This window comes from Typopeltis vanoorti, chromosome 24 (genome assembly GCF_054136105.1).
Source record: "Typopeltis vanoorti isolate ZY-2024b chromosome 24, IOZ_Tvanoo_1.0, whole genome shotgun sequence".
NCBI classification, from domain to species: Eukaryota; Metazoa; Arthropoda; class Arachnida; order Uropygi; family Thelyphonidae; genus Typopeltis; species Typopeltis vanoorti.
Genome location: NC_143572.1, coordinates 59,933,955 through 59,955,187, shown reverse-complemented (window position 1 = coordinate 59,955,187; position 21,233 = coordinate 59,933,955). Strand labels below are relative to the sequence as shown.

At 35.7% G+C, this 21,233-nt stretch overlaps 1 protein-coding gene across 2 annotated transcripts in view; it reads right to left on the bottom strand.

The window, feature by feature from the left end:
• The window catches only part of LOC150093275 (proline-, glutamic acid- and leucine-rich protein 1-like), a 270,371-nt gene that overhangs the window by 13,841 nt on the left and 235,297 nt on the right, over nt 1-21,233 (bottom strand). For both annotated transcript variants that reach the window (XM_090413693.1, XM_090413694.1), the window contains one exon: nt 3,504-4,508. In XM_090413693.1, the coding sequence (XP_090269819.1) occupies nt 3,504-4,508 (1,005 nt within the window). The remainder of the gene's footprint in view (nt 1-3,503; nt 4,509-21,233) is intronic.

Genomic DNA, 21,233 nt, shown 5'->3' with positions numbered 1-21,233 from the left:
TGAAGAACTTTCCTTTTCCCTCCCTAAATATACTCAAAATGTCTGAACTCAAAGCATATATTCCCACCTCTTTGCCAGATGCATAACCATGTTTGAAGCCATTCATAGCTTTATATGATGTTTGTATACCATAGCTGAGCTTACATACACATTTTTTCATTCCGCCCTTGATAAGAGTTCGTACACAGACTAGTTCTGACTTTTACTGAGGACTCATCATTGGAAATTACACCAATAAAGAGAGAGAGCAAGAGAGATGCTGAAAACCTCAATTATCTTTTGATATACAATCTTTAAAAGGTACCTGTGGCATGATATAAACAACAAATTACACGATAGCCACAGTAATTAACTTTAATGAAAGTACAGATATTTCGTACTGAAAATAACATCATCAGTCCATAGAAACAAGCAATGAAATTTCTTTCATTTCATTAAAGTTAATTATTGTGGTTATCGTGTAATTCGTTGTTTTCATATACAAGTAGCAAAATAGTTCATCCCATTATTACAATGCTTATACAATGTTTTATGTGTAAACTTTTGTTGCTTATGCAATGATAAAACAAAGATGAATAAAGAACATAATTTCTTGTCCAGTACAATATTCTTTCCAACACGGTGTAAAAAACTTTCTATGATTATCTCTAATTTTTATATATTAGAGATAATAAATATATATTATATATATTATTATTATAAATAATAATAATTAATATGATTACCTCATTGTGATTATTTCCAAGGGAATGAATAGGATACTGGCTTTTGTGTTACAAGAAGGCACAAGAAAGTTGGCAGTGCCCTTACAAAGCATTTAAGCCTTAATTCTGGCATGATCCCAAATGAGCAGTTCCACTTCAAAGGAGGCTCCAAAACAGAGGTAGCAAATTATAGGGTGACCAGTTATTGTAGGAGTAGTGATTAAGGTAATGGAAAACATTGGTTAAAGGAGAATTCAGTAATGGATAGATAACAATACAGAATAGGATATGATATTCTATAAGCAATACTCTTAGTAAAGTGACAGTTAATTTGGATACAGGAAATGGTTTTATTGTGATAATTATGGTAAGGGATATGAAACTGGTGACACTGAAATGAGGGTAGCTGACTGACAGATAGCAGAGAGCAGCATATGGCAGAGTAGAATACAAGAGAAGGTTGTGACAAGTGATGTGCCACATAGTTCTATACATTGGCCACTTAAATTTGTACAACAATGATATGGGGAATGGTTTGATGGCAAATATCTTTAAATATTACCTCCTCAATTTTGCTGATAATGCAAAACTGAGGATGGTAATAGTAAGAAAGATGATATATAGGATGATTTAAACTTTGATTAAAAATTTGAAGTAAATATTGCAATAACAGAGCTGTAAGGCAGCAAAGTACAAGGTTAAGGATTTGGAGTTCAGAAGATATACTGCAAAAGTGAACAAAAAAGCTCCAAGGATCACTTTGGATGTTGAACATACATTAATAACAGGATATTTCATATTGTGGGAAGGGAGGGATTTTCTTCTTTATAAGACTTTGATAACCACATCTGGATTACTGTTCACAGGTTTTTTGAATGTCTTGAGGATCTGGAAGTGCCTAAAAGTATCTAGAGGCAAGTGATAAAAATGGTCTGTGAGTAACAAAGTTTTGTGACCAGGCAGAAAAGAGCAGGATAAGAAAGAGGATATACAGAAAGGTCCGTGTATTTAATATTACTATAAAATTAGTGGTTTTTATCTTCCTTATATGAATAATTATTGAGATGAACTATTCTGTTAGAAAACTTATTTTAATTAGTTATTAAAATTATATTAGTAAATAAAATTTGACATTTTGAACCTTTAGATCAAGATCATCCTCAGAATATATATATATATAGACATGCAGTTACTAGTTTTTTCCTATAGCCCTGTATTTTAAAGCTTTGCTTGTTGTCTGAGAGATACTGATCATTATCAAAATAAATTTACATTCTTCCTGGTATCCAATATGTGGGTAATTCCTGCTTGAATTGCCAGTAATAAAAGGAATGGTTTGATGACAAATATCTTTATCTTTCACTCTCCTTAGTTTTGCTTATAATGCAAAAGTGAGGAGGGTAATAATCAGTTATAGATGAACCGGACCAAATCCTAGGGGCTTTTAAGCCTTCATTTTTGTTGAGATCTGGATGAAAGATAATCAATTCATAGGCTTCCTTGAAGTTACATACATACCAGGTTTTGGTCTGATATAAGGACTAGGTGCCTTTCCAATGAATTCTGTGGTATGTTTGAAATGCAAGCCTGCTTTTCCATAATAAAAGAACATGACATGCTGTTTGTGTTGCTCTTATCATTCAGGGACTGAACATTCTGTTTTTCTTACATAGAGTAGGTTATAGGTGCAATGGATCTGGTATACAAGTGGGCAAGCAAGGGAATTTTTTTTATTTGAAAGAACAGATAATACAGTGTAAAACTACTGTATTTTTGCAGTGTGCTGTCTATTCTCTCAGATATTTTCTGTATGATGTAAAATAACTGACATTGGGTTTTATTAAGCCATAATAGTTTAGTGATTATACTAACTAGTTTGCCAAAAACAAATGTGATGTAAAGTAACTAACCATTGGATTTTATTAGGCCGAATATAAAGATGATTTATTTTTTTGGTTGCAAATTCTACATACTCATCATATATTCTGTATATAAGGGATGGCTATGGCATTATTTTAATTTTTTATTTTTTTAGCTGTATTTTGTGAAGGATTCTATGGATCATTTTCTTGTCATAGCCATTTTTTTATAAATTTTTTTACTCATTATTTCAAATTCATTTTTTAGAGTTTGCTTATCAGAGCAAATTGTTAGGGCTTTGTTTTTTTGAGAGTGCTAATTACACCTAGTTTTTGTGTAGGTTGGTGGTATGAGAGTGAGTATGTATTGGCCTGGGTGTGTAGGTTATTATTAGTGTTATTTTTATTAGTGTTATTAGAGACCTCTGGGTTTCCAGAGGCCTCTAATAACACTAATAAAAAGCAAGAACATATGATGAAATCTTGGACTCTGAGTGCTATTTTTCTAAAGCAGTGCAATATCAAAGCATTTCATGCTGAAGTCATGCGAGTTCTGCATTCTATTAAATACTTTTGAAAACAACTCCTGGAGTTTCGTAGTCTAAAGATCATCATCAAATTCCTGATTATACCTTGAGAGAGAGAAGAGGATTACATGAATATTATGGAGCACTCATACTATGGACAAAAATGAAAAACAAATCATATTAAAAAAAAAAGAGTAAAGCATTATAATTCTAAATCTGACTTCTAAACATCTATGTGCAAAACAAAAAAGACAAGCTATCACAACTGATGTTGGGAAGATCACATCTCAAGTGGGAGAGCACAAAACTAGGCAGCTTTGTAAATTTATAATTTAGTTAAATGAGGTGCTCGATTAATTATTCGAATAATACATAAATCATTGGATATAAAGAAATCCACATAATAAACATACCTGCGATGATGCATTCACTTCAGTTTTTCTTTTCTTAACTACTTCTTTCTCTTCATCATCAGCATTGCAAGCATCTGATGTTAATAACCTTTTTTCACCTTTACCTACCAAATGTTCATTGCTAGAACAAACTTTATCTGTTTTCTCTTCTAGCTCGGAAGGTGCGTCTATAAATTTGGCTTCAGATTGTTTTTCTAGTCCATTTTCCTTTGGTTCATCTTGTTTTACATCACTAATAACAAGTGGAGATGAGTCTGCAATGATAGCATCTGATGTGGAAACGATTATGGCATCTGAATAAACAGGATGGGATATGAGAGGTGGATTAGCAGAGGATGTGTGCGAGTCATCATTCACCAGAGTGGGACCATTTGTTTCAACTGCTTTAGAAGATTCTTCTTCTTCTATTTCACTTGCATCATCTTCATCTTCATCTTCTTCTTCATCTTCCATTTCCTCTTCTTCCTCTTCCATTTCTTCATCTTCTGCCTCTTCTTCATCAGGAACTATTTCTTCTTCATTTTCGGAAAGCATTCTGACAATCATTTCTCCTGGTGGAGCAACTGTCATTTCTTCTTCTTCTTCTTCCTCCCCCTCCTCTTCTTCTTCTTCTTCTACTAATGGTTCAGGTCCTTCCACTTGTACTGCTGCTTCATCTTCTGCTTCAACTTGCTCTTTCTCTTCAGATGTAATAGCAGCACTTATTTCACTGATCTGTTCTCTTGGTTCTGGTGTTGATGATTGCTCATTATTTGAAGAGGGCTGGAATACTGCACACACATTTCTATTGGAAGGATGAATGTTGTTCACACCATTGACATTCCAAGACCATTCTGCTTTGCGTGCCTCTTCATTTATAACTTCACCATTTAACTGTTGCTCAGTCTGTGTATTATATACCTTTGTTGATGTATATTGTGACTTTGGTACTGGGTAAATAACAGAAACTCTAGGATGAATGATTGAGCTGCACATGGCTAGTGCTTGTATGCATGTTTCTGATACCTGAAAGATATGTGTAACTCAACTTATTCAAAATTCCATCAATAATAATAATAACTATAGATAAATAACTGTGGTAAAAGCTGTAGCTTTTATATGTATATTTTTAAAAAAGAAATAGGATAAGAGCTTTTTTTTTTAAATTTTGAAACAACAACTTTTTTTGCACTGCATTAATTATTAACACAACTCTCTCCCTCTATTCTCTTGTATAGTAAGTAGGGATAATTTCCTCTGTTTGGAAAAACTTGTTTTAATTGCCTCTAAGACACAATGAACCTTTATGAGGGCTTTTCAACTGAAGGTGTTAGTAAATTTCATCCATAAGTGACAGACCTTTTTCCTTTCAGAAACTCATGTTTGTTGTTCTGCAAAACAAACTGACTGGATAAGACAAGCATTGGTATACTTAGGTATAACGGCTCACTGAACCTAACACAGTAGGAGAAGATGAGACAATGGTGAGACAAAATTTTTATATAATATTACTAGCAAATACTGTACTATTTCTTAAGTGCATTCTGGTCTCATTTCACAAACAAAGCAGTCACGAAAATATCCATGGTTCAAATTTTTGTGAAATTTTTCTTGGTTTGAGATTAGTCACATTCTCTGTCTATTCCAGTATTTAAAATTATGTTATAATGGTTTTATGCTTTTCTGTAAACTTTTCTGTTAATTTGGGGATAACCAACATCATGAAAGCTCTTTTAACAAAACAGATAATTACATCCCTTTTTAAGTAATTACTACTGGCTTAGTTGGATGAGTGAGGTAGCATACGCAAAGTAAGACCACTGCCAATACTTATTGGAGGCCTGAAATGGCTTGAAAGCATTCCATGTTTGGTCTCTAGAGTAGGATTTCTGTTTTTAAAAAATAAAAATAAATAAAAAATTAGAAGATCTTATAACTTTTTATTTATAAACCCTAGCCCACCTATGGTACTCATGCACCATAGGTTTACAACCTTTCATGGATGGAGTTCAATTGAAAAAGTGCTGTGTGACATAATGTGTTTGGGAAGCACGAGTTAGTGGCCTACTCATTCTGTAGCTATATGATTTAACTATATATCAGGAACCATTTAGTTAAAAAGACTCCCTTCTAGTTTAGCGTCTTATAAAATCAGGCTGATGATAATATGTCAGATAAGTTAGTAAATCTTGATAGAAACTTCTGATTCTAAACTTAGAATAACCAAAACAGTGGTAAAAGTGCAAATGACAAGTCATTGTGATATTATTATGCAACTCCTCCAAGGAGTGAAAGGACAATCTGCTATACACACCTTACCCTCTCTTCTACTACTTAATTCTCCAAATAGACACAGCAAAACTACCACTACCACCAAGGCCAATCACCATCAACAATAGTAGTTTTTGTCTGTAAAATGCATGTATTCTGATGGCTGATTTGCCTGTATGGGATTAAAGAGAAAAACCCTGCTATCTCCATATGAGACTGCCTAACTCACCTTTAACTGAAAAAGGCCATATAAAGATTACTGTTGTCACAATGAGAATCAAAGTCAATTCTTATCCAATCGAAGAATGCAATGTACTGTTGTTGTTCCAATTGCACTATAGATGCACTTTATTTATTATTTTTTTTTTTTACTTTTTAAAGCACTGAAACTACCAGCACCTTCAACTTTTTAGTGAAATTTTTGAAACTGAACATTTATTAAGACTGAAGAAGTGGTATAAATAATAACATATTACAATAGTGATGCTTGTTTACAGCAATAAACTGATAATGGAATATAAAAAAAAAGTAAAATTATACATAAATATAATATAATCACTTGAAATATACCTCACTCAATATATACAAAATGGTTATGAAAATGGTCTGTTTTCCAATCACTTTTGGAAAACAGACACTTTTTTGTGGACCTGGGAGGTAGGAAAAGCCGCTGGCATCCCCAAAAAAAATGCCCCCCCCCCCCCAAAGTGTGTTATCACCATTACTTTTCAACATTTATGTCAATGATCTCCCCATCTTTCCAGGAACTATATATTTTATCTATGCTGATGACCTTACCATAGCTACTCAATCAAAAATTTTCAAGTCCATTGAAACTACTCTATCACTTGCTTAAATAGTCTAACCACATATTATAGCAGCAATGAATTAAAACCAAACCCCTTGAAAACCTAGACTGACCTTTTCCACCTTAACAATAAGGAAGTGAACAGGAAACTACAGATTTCTTGAGAAGGTGCTGATTTAGAACATTCCTGGAACCCAATCTATCTCGGTGTGACTCTCAATTGCACCCTTTCATGTAAAGCATACATAGAATATATGAAGGCAAAAGTGAATGCAAGAAACAACATACTAAGAAAGCTTACCTCCTCCAAATGGGGTGCAGACCCTAGTACATTGAGATCTGCCTTGGCCCTTTGCTATTCTTCTACTGAATATGCCTGCCCGGTATAGTCTAGATCCTGCCATGCTGAAAAACTGGACCCAGCACTGAATGAAAGCTACCGCTTAATTACAAGCGGTAGCTTTAATTCCTGAAACCAACACCACTAAAAGACCTGTATACTTTGGCTGGTATTGCACCCCCCTTCAATTTAAAGATCTGCATTCTCAGCTGACGAAAGAAGCAGACAAATGAATGATGAATGCCACCCACTATTCAGCCAGACCACAGTGTGCCCAAAGACTAAGATACCGACATAGCTTCCTAGAAACTGTTGAACCACCTAAAACCCCTCCAGAGACAAGACTTCAACAATGGCTTACACTATGCCCTGAGAATAATACTGGTATTCCAACAGCCGAACATCTTCCATGTGGTGCCCACTTGGACTGGAATACTTGGAAAAGCCTCAACAGACTTCAAACAAAACCTCATCAAATGGGGCTACCTCGCTGGACCAGATAACTGCGAGTGTGGGACAACCCAGTCCATGGAACACCTTCTTTCTTGTCCCATTCTTCAATCACCTTGCACAAAAGAGAACCTTATATCATGCATAGAAAGAGCAATTGATTGTGCAAGATACTGGAGGATCATCTGACCATATTTATTGTAACTTATATATAGCTTCTTTTTTCATATTTTACTTATTATTCCCTGTATAATTCACCTATCAAATTTAAGCTGTTCTCATTTGTAATCTATCCTAATTTGTTGTAAATAATGTTGTACCACTTACTCACTACTGTACCACTTATGTTTGGATAAGAAATAAATAAATAAATAACTGGAAATATAATATTGCCACTTGAACAGCAATGTAAAGACTGATATGTTAAGGGAAAGACTTAGGATAATAAAAAGGAAAAGGAAATATAAGGAACTGTACTGTTTGGGTAATCAAGGACTGTAGCTATACTGGTTACTAGAAAAATTAAATTTAGGCATCAGTCACCTAAATCAAATGATTTGTAGTGACTGTATCTATGAGAGGTCATGTAACATGATATATACTTAGTCATAATTAGACATATAAGTTACAGAAATCTCTTATAATATATGTTTTAAGAGTCAACATTGTTTAGTCCCATGAAGTAGTCTCTCAATCTTTTTCTGAAAACATATTCTGAGGTTACTGACTTTATTGTAGCTGCTTGTTGTCAGGAAAATGGCTGCTGTGTACATTCCTTTATTTATCCCACTATAAACTTTTATGGAACTCCAATAGCACTTTTTTCTGTATTGGATCCAGATCTGAACTCGTATTAATTAGGTGCTTAAAATGATGTGGAATTTAGGTAGCTATTTAATTGTTTTATTCATTAGGATTTCAATAACCTTTGAGACTGCAGATAATATAGATAATGATCTGTAATTTCTGATTTCATTTCTGTTATATCCTTTAAATAATGGAAGAACTGAAGCAACCTTTAAGTGTTCTATAAATTTCTCATGTTCAAAAGATTTATTAATGATATGTATAAAGAACTGTAACTTATGTTTAATTATAATACATAGTTTTTCGACATTTATATGATCCATCCCACTTTTTTTTTTTTCCTTTTTTAATCTGATTACTACACTCTTTATCTCATCCCCATTTACTGCATATAAACACATCAAATTTTTAATCCATGGAAGATGATGGATATACTTTATCCTGTGTACAGAATCAAAATCACAACTGCCATAGTTTGTAAAGTGGTTTTTCATTTCATTAAGTACAGGAGTGACATCGCCCTCTGGGAATTTTTCAACTGTGTATTACCAATTATCATGTTAATCAACTTCCACCATTCTTTACTTTTATTGTTCATACAGAAATATTAAGAGATGGTGTTCTTTTATACACTTTATTTATTCCCCCCCCCCCCTTAAGTGTTTAGCAAAATTTTTATAGTCATGTTCAAATATATAAAATTGTAGGAATTATTCCTATGTTTATAATAGTTTTTCTTTCATCCTTATCATGTTTATTAGTTCATCTGTTATCCAGTTTGTGTGGAGATCCTTTTTCACAGTAACTCTTTTATAATATTGCAATTTGCTGTTTGCATATGTAATTATTTCAATAAATTCCTCATATAATTAATTTATATCTATTACATTCGTGTAATAAGTTTAGATCCTCAAGGGCTCACTCCAGTGAGTACGAGCATGGCAAACCCGAAGTAGCTGATGTTGGACCATGCCTTAATTCATGTTATATACACCTGTTATATTATCTGTAAACTGGTCCCTCTTCTTTTTTCTTTCCTTCTTGCTCCTTCCCCCAATGCTATTAGAGTATTCGAGGGCTAGGAGTGAATCTTTCCTATTTTGCTATTTCATTTCATCTTAAGGTGAGCGTACCTAACTTAGTAGGCAGAAGTCCCAACTCACCTGGCCAATGTGGGATGAATTGGGGGACAAAACTTCTCAGATATGTGGGGAGGGCCTCTGCAACCCTACTACTTTTTTCTTGCAGTGATTTCACTCCAAAATGCTAATATGGTTGTGCCTTATAATACATCTCATGCTGCATCGGTTGTCACGCAGAATAATCAGAGCTATGTTCAGGGCTTAGGTAGAGGGTCCTGTTCAAGAAGTATATTACAGTTTCCAACAAAAGTCAGTGATATTGTGAATGAGGAACACAGAAGGTATAGGATTAATCTTAGAAGGGAATTTTACATAGACACATGGAATGGTTGGAGTCTACAGATGAGTACTCTTGAGATTATCTGTAAAGAGATAGGTATAAAATTGACATCCTGGGAATTACAGAGACCAGATGAAATGGAGGTCATTTCAAAAGACAAGATGGTAAGCTACTTGTTTACTCAGAGCATCATAGGGTAGCTGTGATACTGAAGACAGCTCAGGCAAGAAGCCTTCTTGGTTATAACCCCGTTAATGACAGGATACTTTCTATTAGACTTAAGGCTCAACCTACCAATATATCAATTGTGGTAGTGTATGCACCCCAGATGGACAGACATGATGAAAGGAGTGAGGAATTCTATGAAAACTTACAGACTGTTTTAAACTGCCTACCAAGGAGAGACATACTTTACATCTTAGGGGACTTAAATGCAAAAGTGGGAAAGAGCATGAGAATTAGGTCAGTGTAACATGTTGGATTTGGGTGAACTTAACACCCGTGGTGAAAGACTGTTTGAATTTGCCCATGCTAACAGATTACTTATTACAAATACCTGCTTCCAAGTTAGGCACATCCCACTAGACTGGATGTTAGAGTAATTCCTAGTGGATTTACAGAAGAAACATAAACTCAGATGGATGATTTTTTGGAGACCACTGAGGAGTACTCACCAGAAATGCTTTGGGAAGGAGTCAAGCTGATAATACAGGATACAGCCAAGACATATCTCAGCCCAATAAAAAGACCAAGAGACCCATGGATATCAGATTTAACATGGGAACTAATCAAAAGAAGGCAGTTGGAAAAACAAAGAGACACAGGGACTGAAGAATATAAGAGATTACACAGAGAAGTCAGAATAGCCATCAAGACAAGGAAAAGTTTTACTAAAATAAATGTGAAGAGACAGAGTTTCAGATGAGTAGGCATAATTATAAAATGATGTTTTATTTAGTTTGTGACCTAAAGCACAAGTTTAAGCCCCAGTTGAATGTCATCAAAGACATGTGGAGAGAACACTGAGAAACTGTACAATAGAGTGGATAAAGAAAATTTGGAGGAGCCCTCCCACCAGGAAAATTCTGATTTGGAACCTCTTCCCCACTTGGGCATGAACGTGCACGAGAAGTTAAACAGCTTAACAGCAATAAGGCTCCATGTACAGATGGAATCCTAGCAGAATTAATTAAGGCCACAGGGGATGGAGGGATAAGAGTGTTTCATAGATTGATTACAAGAATATGAGAGCCAGGATAATGGCCTAGAGACAGGAAAAAGTCAAGTTTTCATACCACTACATAAGAAGAGAGAGAGATACAAAGACTTGCAAGAACTATAGAACTATTAGTGTAATATCTCATGCAAGCAAAATCTTGGTGAAGATCATGCTAAATAGGATTGAGGCAAAGATGTGCAAGGAAGAAGCAGATTTTAGGAAATGTACGGGCACCAGAGATCAGATCCTTTGAATGCTTAAGGGTCAAAGCTGTATAACTGAGAGGAGACCTCCACATAGCCTTTAAAGGAATGCAGAGAACTGACCAGGGCTTCTGACCTAACGTCCAATCCTCACCTTCTCGTGGTGCACCCTGTTGGGTATCTACCCGGATACTGAACGAACGAGGATGGGTCGGCAATTTGGAATTTAGCCGACCAAATTGTATTCTTATTGGTTAAACCAAAATAAAAAATGATGATAGGACATGACAAAATTTCATGCCTGATGGGGCATTGCCTGGTTAAACAAGACCCCCACTGTTTTCGCCAGGGAACCAGGGCAAACAGCGAAAAGTCAGCTATTGGAACAAATCTGAAAACACACCCCATCTCAACATCACCAGAGTTAAAGATCGGTACTATCAAAATAAAGAAGCCTGAATGGCAAAGAAATGGATCTAGCTCAGGAATTAGATGAGTACCAGATCGACATAATAGGGATGACTGAAACAAAAAAGACAAAAACTGGTGAGATCTTTCTGAGCAATAAATACAAAATGTGATATTCAGGCAATGACAATCAAGGAAAAGAAGGAGTAGCCATAGTATTCAACACAAAATACGAGGCTAATCTTCTTGAATGGCAGGCAGTCTCAAGTAGAGTGATGTGGGCAAATATCAGAATGGGGAACTGGACAATGAGACTTATTTGTGCCTATGGTCCCACAGAAGGTTCTATTAAGATAGAAGTCAAGGAATTTTTTGATGCTTTAGAAAAAGCAACTGACACAATGAAAAAGGAAAAGTTGGTCCTTGTTGGAAATCTGAATAGCAGAGTAGGAAATGATTGTCAGACATACCAAAATATTTTGGGAAAATTTGGAGAAAAGAGCAAAGCTAATAATAATGGCAAATACCTGTTGGATTTCTGCTCAGGACATGGACTGGTTATTACTAACACCATGTTCCAACATAAAAATGTGCACAAATTCACATGGAGAGAAGAGGCAAGGAATAAGAAAAGTCTCATTGACTATGTTATTGTTGATAGTGAAGTTTTCTCCCTGGTGCAGGACACCAGAGTGTACAGAGGATTTGAAATTGGACGCGATCACTATTTAGTCTTGAGCAGGATAAAATTGAATTTCATATTGAAAAGAATAACACGTAAGAAAGTTTTAAAGCGAATAAAAGTTGAGCAGCTCTCAGATGTGAACTGTAGACTAACATACACAAACATTATTGAAGAAAAAATGAAAGCGTTTAATAACAGGAACCAAACCTTGGAGATTCAGTGGGAAGCCTTGAAGAAAACCCTGATTGATTCAGCCAGAGAGGCATGTGGTGAGGTTGTCTGCAAGGATAGAAAAATCAGGACTCCATGGTGGACACAGGAAGTTAAAGAGGCAGTGAAGGAAAAGAAGAAATCATATCAAAAGTTCCTGACAAATAAGTCAGCTTTTGCTCTTAGAGAATACAGAGACAAATGTATAAAACAAAACACTGTAAAACTAGCCAAAGAAAAGTCATAGGAGGACTTTGGCAAGAACATAGAAAATAAATACCAAGAAGGTGGTAAGATATTCTGGAGGTTGTTGAAGAAGCTTAGAAATGGAAGAAAGAGTGCTGTAAAAGGAGTTAGAGATGATAAAGGTGATGACATGAAAACAGGAGAAAAAGATATCCTTGAAGTATGGAGTAATTACTTTGAAAAATTGCTAAATGAAACAAGCAGTGATAGCACGGTGGTAAAAAACACTCAACAGGCATACAGTCAGGAATACATATCCATTCTTGAAGTATAAAAAGGCTTGAAATATGGAAAGGCAGCAGGAGTAGATGATATTCAACCAGAAATGCTGAAGTATGGTGGTATAAAAGTCTTACAGTGGCTGCACTGCATAGTTCAGAAAGCCTGGACAGAGGGACGAATTCCCGATGATTGGAGTAGAACTCTAATAGTGCCCATATATAAAAAGGGAAATAAAACTGAATGTGAGAATTACAAAGGTATTTCCCTACTGAGTGTTCCTGGCAAGATCTATGCAAGTATACTTGAGAAACGGTTGAGAATAATTGGTGAAGAACAAGCTGGATTCAGGCCAAATAGAGGCTGTCAGGATCAGATCTTCACTTTACGACAAAGAGTCGAGAAAGCATGGGAATATAACAAAGATCCGTATTTAAGTTTTATCGATCTGGAAAAGGCATATGACAAGGTGCCAAGAGAGAAGTTATTCAATATGCTACAGTTATATGGTGTCAATTGGGCATTATATCAAGCAATACTTAGTCTGTATTTGAGTTGTAAGTCGGCAGTTAGAATTGAAGGATGTACTGGAAGATGGTTTAATGTTAAATCTGGTGTGAGACAAGGATGTACATTATCTCCTCTGTTATTCATTATCTATATGGATCAAATTATGAAGGAAAGTGGTATGAAACATGATATCAGAATTGGAGATGTTAATGTCAGTGCTATGCTTTATGTGGACGATGTTATACTTCTGAATAAATCCGCTGCAAGTTTGCAAGATTCCCTGACTAAATTGAATAACTGTTGTAATAGATATGGTATGAAGGTCAGCATTAAAAAGACAAAGACAATGAAAATAGGTAGAATTGTTGAAAATGTCAACTGTGTTATGAACGGGGAATCTGTTGAACAAGTAAAACATTTCAGCTACTTATCCACGATTTTTAGTGAAGATGGTAAATTAAATATGGAAATAGACAACAGAATCAACAAAGCTGGTATGGTAGGAAGTCAATTGAATAAATTCATATGGAATAAGAGAGAGAAATTAGTCGGAACACTAAATTAGCTGTATACAAGGCAGTGTTCAAACCAGTTTTAACTTATGGATCTGAGAGCTGGGTCAGAAGTAAAACACTTGACGAAAGACTAGAGACCGCAGATATGAGAGTCCTGAGAAAGATTAGAGGCGTGAACAGATGGCATCAATGGCAATATTATATTAAAAATGAGGATATTAGGAGAGAACTTGACATTGTCAGCATCCAGGAATGCGTTAGCAGAGCTAATCTCAGGTGGTGTGGTCACTTAAACAGAATGGGTGAGGAACAATTAGCAAAACAAATGTTCTCTGCCAGGTTGGCAGGAAAACGACCCAGAGGAAGACCAATATATAGGTGGATTGATACGGTACAATGTGCCTTAGACCAGCGCTTCCCAAAGTGTGCGCTTCCCTCATTATGAAACAAAATCCTTTTGTTTCATAATGAGGATATTAATTTATTTTATCGCATTTATTTTATACTTTTTATATTTATAATTGTATTCTCTGTATAAATAGATTCAATAAACCTTTTGAATTTAAATAATCTATGATTTTCTCCCTTTCAAATCAAGGGGTAACATCGGCAAAAATAAATATATTTTAGGGTAATAGGTAAAAAAAGTTCCCCGACTACTGGTTTAGAGGCAGTTCATAATTTTTTGTCATTTTCAAATTTATTATAACTGTTGCAATTTCAAATTTTTCATGAATACCTAAACAGTTCCTATCAGTACTATTAGGTGATGAAAGATTCAATTGTATTGAAGTGATGATCTGTTATTTTACTAAAATAGATTGCAGAGGATACCTCAGATGCCATTTTGATTTTTATGAATATGTGATCAATACAATTTGTTAAGTTGTTCATTCTCTTGTATTACCATCTATGTATGCAAGAAACCCAAATTAAGAAAATAACTATATATATTCTTCAATCTTGTTATTATTGTTCTAAAAATCAAGACATAAGAGGAAGAATTCATCATAATATATTAATAACAGAATCACTTATGTTAATTGAATATCTTTATTTGTAAAATTTTCGGCTAAGTTTCATAGCCATTGTCAATATAATTATAGGAAAACATGAGAAAACTTCATAATGACAATATATAAATCAGAAAACTTAATATCTCCGATATTTGAGCAAAATCAAATTGCCATCATTAGGGAACAATGAACAGATTGATATGTGCAAGCAGACACCACCACCAAGGATAATATGACTAAAGCAGAACAACAAAGACAAGTCCTAAATAGTGCCTCCTAGTGGGCAAGGATGCATGTTCTTACTATTAGGCTATGTTTTATAGACAAGTGCTTCCCAGATTTGAGGCAATTTGACAGAATCAAATTTCTTGAGGTTCAGGCAGTTTCTCAAGGCTAAGGCAGATTCCAAGATATTTTGGAGTGGGCATAGTCAGCAAGCCTTGAGGGGCTGTAGTAGTAGATGTAAACCTTGTGCTCAGTTTGACGATTCTGATGTTGGCTGTCCTGCCTGTTTGGCCATAGTAGAACAGTTTACAATGCAGAGTACCTGGTAGACACCTGATTGTAGACTCTGTGGCTGGTCTTTGGAAGCAGATAAGAGATTTTTTTTTTGTGATTATAAGGTTGTATACCTTATAACAGATACCGAAAAGAAAGAGAAACTGAAACTGACAGAACTATTATCGGTAAGGACATGGAATGCACGGACACTTTGGATATCAGGAAAATTAGAATTACTTTGCGAGGAAATGCAGAGATATATATATGTGATATAATGTGATGGACATCATCATCATCAAGACATGGCACCAAGCACGAAGCAGGAACTGGCTTCCTTCTTAACAAAAGAGCTAGAGAGGCACTGTTAGGCTACAAACCAGTCAATGAACAAATCATGGTAGCAAGATTTCAAGCAAAACCATTTAACATATCATGTTAAAGATACCAAGCAATTTTAAACCAGGTTTAAAATTGCTTGGTATCTTTAACATAACTATACCCAAGTTAAAAATACTTTCTACATTTAACATATCAACAGTTCAGATATATACACCCGCATCCAACAGCAAAGATGAGGATATTGATTTATTTTACAAAGATCTGACAGAGACAACAGAAACAACACCAAAAAAAATTTATACTAATTATTGAAGGAGACTGGAATGCCAAAGTTAGAATAAAAAATGATGACTGGGAAAGCATCATGGGAAAATATGGTTTTGGAGAAAGAAATGAATGAGGTAAAAAAATGTTAGAATTTGCTGTTTATCACAAGATTCCAGCAAAAAGAGTGAAAAAAATGGACGTGGTGATCAAATGATGGGAAAACTAAGAACAGAATCGATATGATTATGATTAAAAGAATATGGATAACATCCATACAAGAGCGTTGAACTTTCCAACGAGCAGATACAGATTCGGATCATAGCTTAGTGATTGCAAACATCAAGTTGAAATTAAAAAGAAAATATAAATTCCATCATCAGAAACAAAGAGATACAGCAAGAAGAAGTGAAGCAGAAATAGGAAGAATGTACAGAACAGTGTTAGAAGAAAACTAAAAAGTGTGGAAAAAGAAAAAAATTTGAATCTAAGAGTGAAAAGAGTAAAGAATTCAATAGAAGAAGAAGTTGTAGAAACAATACCAGAAGAAGTGATGATCAAGAAGTGGATTAGACAAGAAACACTGAAGTTAGTATAGAAGAAAATGTTGAAGATAAGAAGGGATACATCCGAACAAAAAGAGGAGCAATATAAAAGAAAGTGTAATGAGGTGGAAAAAGGCAGTCAGAATGGATAAGATGAAATGGTTAGAAGCTCAATGCAATAATATAGAACAGCACTATGGAGAGCGCAAAACTAGGACTAGATTGATTAATGATTAGAACCATCAACAGAAGGTAGCAACCAAAACAGATCACAATTAAAGATGAAAAAGGCAAAGTATTGATGAATAAAGATAAAATTGTACAGAGGTGGACAAGATACTGTAGTGAGCTATATGAAGAGAAAATAGATTTAGATGGAGTTGGGAAACTGATTGCAGAATTAAAGCAGATATCATCACTAGGTAATGAGTATGACATGGACATTTTAAGAGGAGAGGTAGAAAAAGCAACCGGATGACTAAAACACAACAAGAGTCCTGGTAATGATAACATCACTAGAGAAATTATTAAATATGGTGACAAACGTATGGTTACAGAAATGCACCAAGTATGTAATATGGTCTGGAAAGAAGGAAAAATACCAAATGAGTGGGTGAAATTGATATTAGTGACATTATACAAGAAAGGAAATAAGCTAGAATGTAAAAATTATAGAACAACTGCTTTGACAAGTCACCTTGGTAAGGTGATGATGATATTGACAGAAAGATTGAGTACAGAATTGGAAGCGCACCTTGCAGACAAGCAAGCAGGATTTAGGAAAGATAGAAATACAATGGGGTTAATAGCAGAGAAAGCTAGGAGAAAAAACAAAAACATATATACTTGCTTTGTTGATTTTCAGAAGGCATTTTATAGCATTGACCAGAAATGATATTAGCAGTGCTAGAATTGTATGGAATTGACAGAAAACTAATAGCCATATTAAAAGTTGTTTATAAGAATGCAATGGCAGCAGTTAGAACAGGTGAGGAGTTGGAAAAAATGGTTTAGAACAAGCAGAGGTACTAGACAGTGGGATCCAATATCACCAAGCAATTTCATGGCACATTTAGAAAGAGCAATGGACAAATGATGAGCCGGCCAGCACACAGAAGCCAAAATAATGCTACTGCATACGGGAGAACTGACGCACCTAACTCAAGCCCACATAGAGTAGGCGAGAAGGCAGCTATGTGGAATGCAAACTGCATATATAATATTTCAACTATCAATATCAGAACATTGTACAAACCTGGCAATTTAAAACTGATACAACTTGAACTGTTTAAATGGGAAATAGTGAAGGTTGTAGAGAGACCCACTGGACAGGTGAGGGGAAAAATTGACATAAAAAATGCATGCATATTTTACTCAGGAAGGAAAGTAACCATCACGAAGGTTGGCACTAATCATTAAAAAATGGCTCCTAATCTCAATAGATGATGTAAGACCTATTTCCTCTAGAATCATCTCAGTGAGATTCAAAACAAAAGAAAAAGGAATATATATATATATATATATATATATGTTAAAGATACCAAGCTATTTTAAACTTGGTTCTACTCCATTTTCCACGTAAGCAAACAGACAAACAAGTCAAGTTTGCGCCTGCAAGTGTTGCAAGTCTAGCTGATAGGATGCTGTGAAAGGATGTTAGGCAGTACAGAGTGGGGGAATTATTGATGCTGTTTCAGATGAACATTTCCCATGGAATTATTTATAGAATATACAAATTGCAGAGACCAAACGTCTATGTGAGAGTGAGGGGAGCGAGTTGGTAAGAGATGGGTCATTTATCAGTCTAATTGCTCTCCTCTGTATCGAGTCAAGAACATTGTTATTTTGAGGGAGCTTTTAGGAGCTCCACTCCAAATGTGAGGGCAGTATTCGATAGCTGGGCAGATTTGCAATTTGTATAAGATTAACAGCTGTTTAGAGGTGAAGTAACGTCTTGAGCGAAAGAGAAAACCTAGTTTTTTGGAAGCTGAGGATGCAATGGTTGTGATATGTTTATGCCAGAAGAGGCTTGATGTCAGGGTAATTCCGAGAAGAGAAATCTCATCTTGTCTGGGAATTTGAGTGTTATCAAAAATAATGCTCTTTTTTGTGAGAAAGAAGACAGAACTGGGTTTTACTAGCGTTGAAGATGACGAGGTTATCTGAGCCATGGAGGTCAGAATTAAGGGCAGTAGTGGTTGATGTTCTGTGGGTTGAAGTGAATTGTGTAGAGCAGGGTTTGTCAAATGAAACGGAGGAGTACAATGTGCTGTTCTCTGCAAAACGGTGTACTGGGTTGGAAGTCAACTGAAGTAGGTCATTGATATATAGAAGGAAAAGGGTTAACGAGAGAACTGAACCTTGTGGAACCCCAAGCATTAGTTGGATGATGAGAGGATAGGGAGCAGTCTACCATCACACATAGCGTGCATCCAGACAGGAAGCTAGCAATCCATCTGCAGGAGTCCTGAGACAGTCCAAATGATTGGAGTTTGCTTAGTAAGCCTTTGTGCCAGATCTCCCCATCAAAGACTTGAGAGATATCAAGTGCAACTACTTGGGTTCGCCAAATTTCTCCATGGCATTTATCCAGCGATGGGTGATGAATGAGAGTAGATCTCCTGTTGATCAGCATCGACAGAATCCGTACCGGTGGTCGCTTAATAGCTGGGTACCTTCAAGGTAAAACAGGAGTTGAGATGGCAGCCATTTGTCACCCTTTTTTAGGAACAGGTTGAATACAGGCAAGTAGTTTCCAGGCTTTGGGATATATACCAGTGGAGTAAGAGAGTATGTACAGACGGCATAGGATAGGAGTCAGTTCTGGTACACAGATCTTCAGGACAATTGGAGGAATGCCATCAGAGCCAGGAGACTTTTTTATGTCTAATTTAGACAACAGGTTTATGATCTCTTTTTGGCAAAAAAGGATACCAGGGGCACTGTATGTTGGGCAGTTGGAATAACTGGAGGGCATTTGCCATTATGAGTTATGTGTGCATCAGAGGCAAAGTGTGAAGCCAGGAGGTTAGCTTTTTCTGTGGGTGATGTTGCAATTGAGTCATCTGGGTATGATAGGGGTGGAATTAGTGTAGGATAAAAGTTATCAATTGCCTTGGTGAGAGACCAAAAGGCATGGCTGGCATTTGGACAGGCTGCAAGCTTCCTGCTTTTTACCGTTTCAAATTCTGTTTTAGAAGCTTTGATAATTTTCTTGCATCTGTTTTGGGCTTCAGTATAGGCATTGAAGGAGGATGGAGTTCTTGATTTAAGCTAGTTGTGTGTATGCCTGATTTTTCATTTGTACAGCCTTGGCACATCTTTTGGAGAACCAGGGTTTAGATAGAGGATGGCAGTTCAGGTGTGGGGAATGTATATTTGAATTGGATTCTGAAGTGCTGGGTATTAAAATGTGTTAGGAAGGTGTTAAGAATCTTAGAGTCTTGTGGCCAAATAGAGAACACATCATCAACATAGCATAGTCAAACTGTAGGTGTGTAGGATAGAGGTCAAGGTTTTTTCTTAAAGATTTCCATGAGATGGTGGTTTGAAGGGAGTGGGATGGGGGAGAAAGTGGAGACCTCAAGGCTGTTCCCCCTGTATGTAGAATTTTCCTTTCCAAAAAAAAAAAAAAAATAGTCTGAGTTCACCATGAATTCAGGCTATTTCTTTGGCAGGATACTGGGAGTAAATTGTACTTGGATAAGGTCTAAGGTGTCCTTAAGAGGAATGTTGGTAAATATAGAGGAGACATCAAAACTGACCATTATGTCAGCATGTTGGAGTGTGAGGTTTCCTGTACTGGCTTTAAAGTGGACAGAGTTTTTAACACGTATTAAACAAATACAGGTGTTGTTGCCAGAAATATTTCCTTTAAGTGGTGCTTGTGCACACTGTTCCTAGTAACTGCCCATATACAAAATTTTAGCTTTCAAAATTTCTGATTTACAGTAAATAATTTTTGAACAAACTACGAAAAAGAATTATATGATAAATTGTACTCTTGTCACTTATTTTATTTATTAATTTCTCCAAGGTCTCCACTCCAATATTACTTTAACCCAATGGTTCCGCTGTGTGCCATGGTGCACAGTCTAAAATCAAAAGGACAAAAAAGATACTTTTTTTTAAACAAGTATCTTTTTTAAACATCAATACCAAGTAATCCTTTAATCCAAGCAAGCAAGCATCATACAAAGTGGTAGACAGAGACTCAAAGTGTGAAAAGCCTAGGGACACCATGAAAAAATTACCAAGACACTAAGGGCATAGTGAACTGAGAAAGTTTGGGAACCCTCTAACCCATTCCAACTTGACATACTTTATCACAATCTGCACAAATATGCAGATTGTGATAAAGTTGGTAATTTGCTACTGATTGTAGGCAAATTGAGACTGATGTGAGCAAGTTGCAGAGGCATATTTGTTTAATGTCTACTGTTTAGACGGTACTGTCACTTGAACTCATGAAAATGTTGATGGATTTCAATACAGATGTAGTGCTTGCTACTGAATGTAGATGGCATGCAGTTGGCTGATGCAGACGAGATTGTAGAACTAACGAGTGCTTATTTTGCTAAGATCTATCAGCCTGATGTATGTAACATGGAGCGCAATGCCACCTCTACAATGACTGAAGAAACTCGGGTATATGAGGAGGTACTAGAGCTGTTGCATACATTGAATAAAAATTTGGCAATAGGGGCTGATGGGATATCAGCAGGGCTAAAAGAGTGGTCAACTAATTTGGTTATGTCTTTGATTTGCAGTATA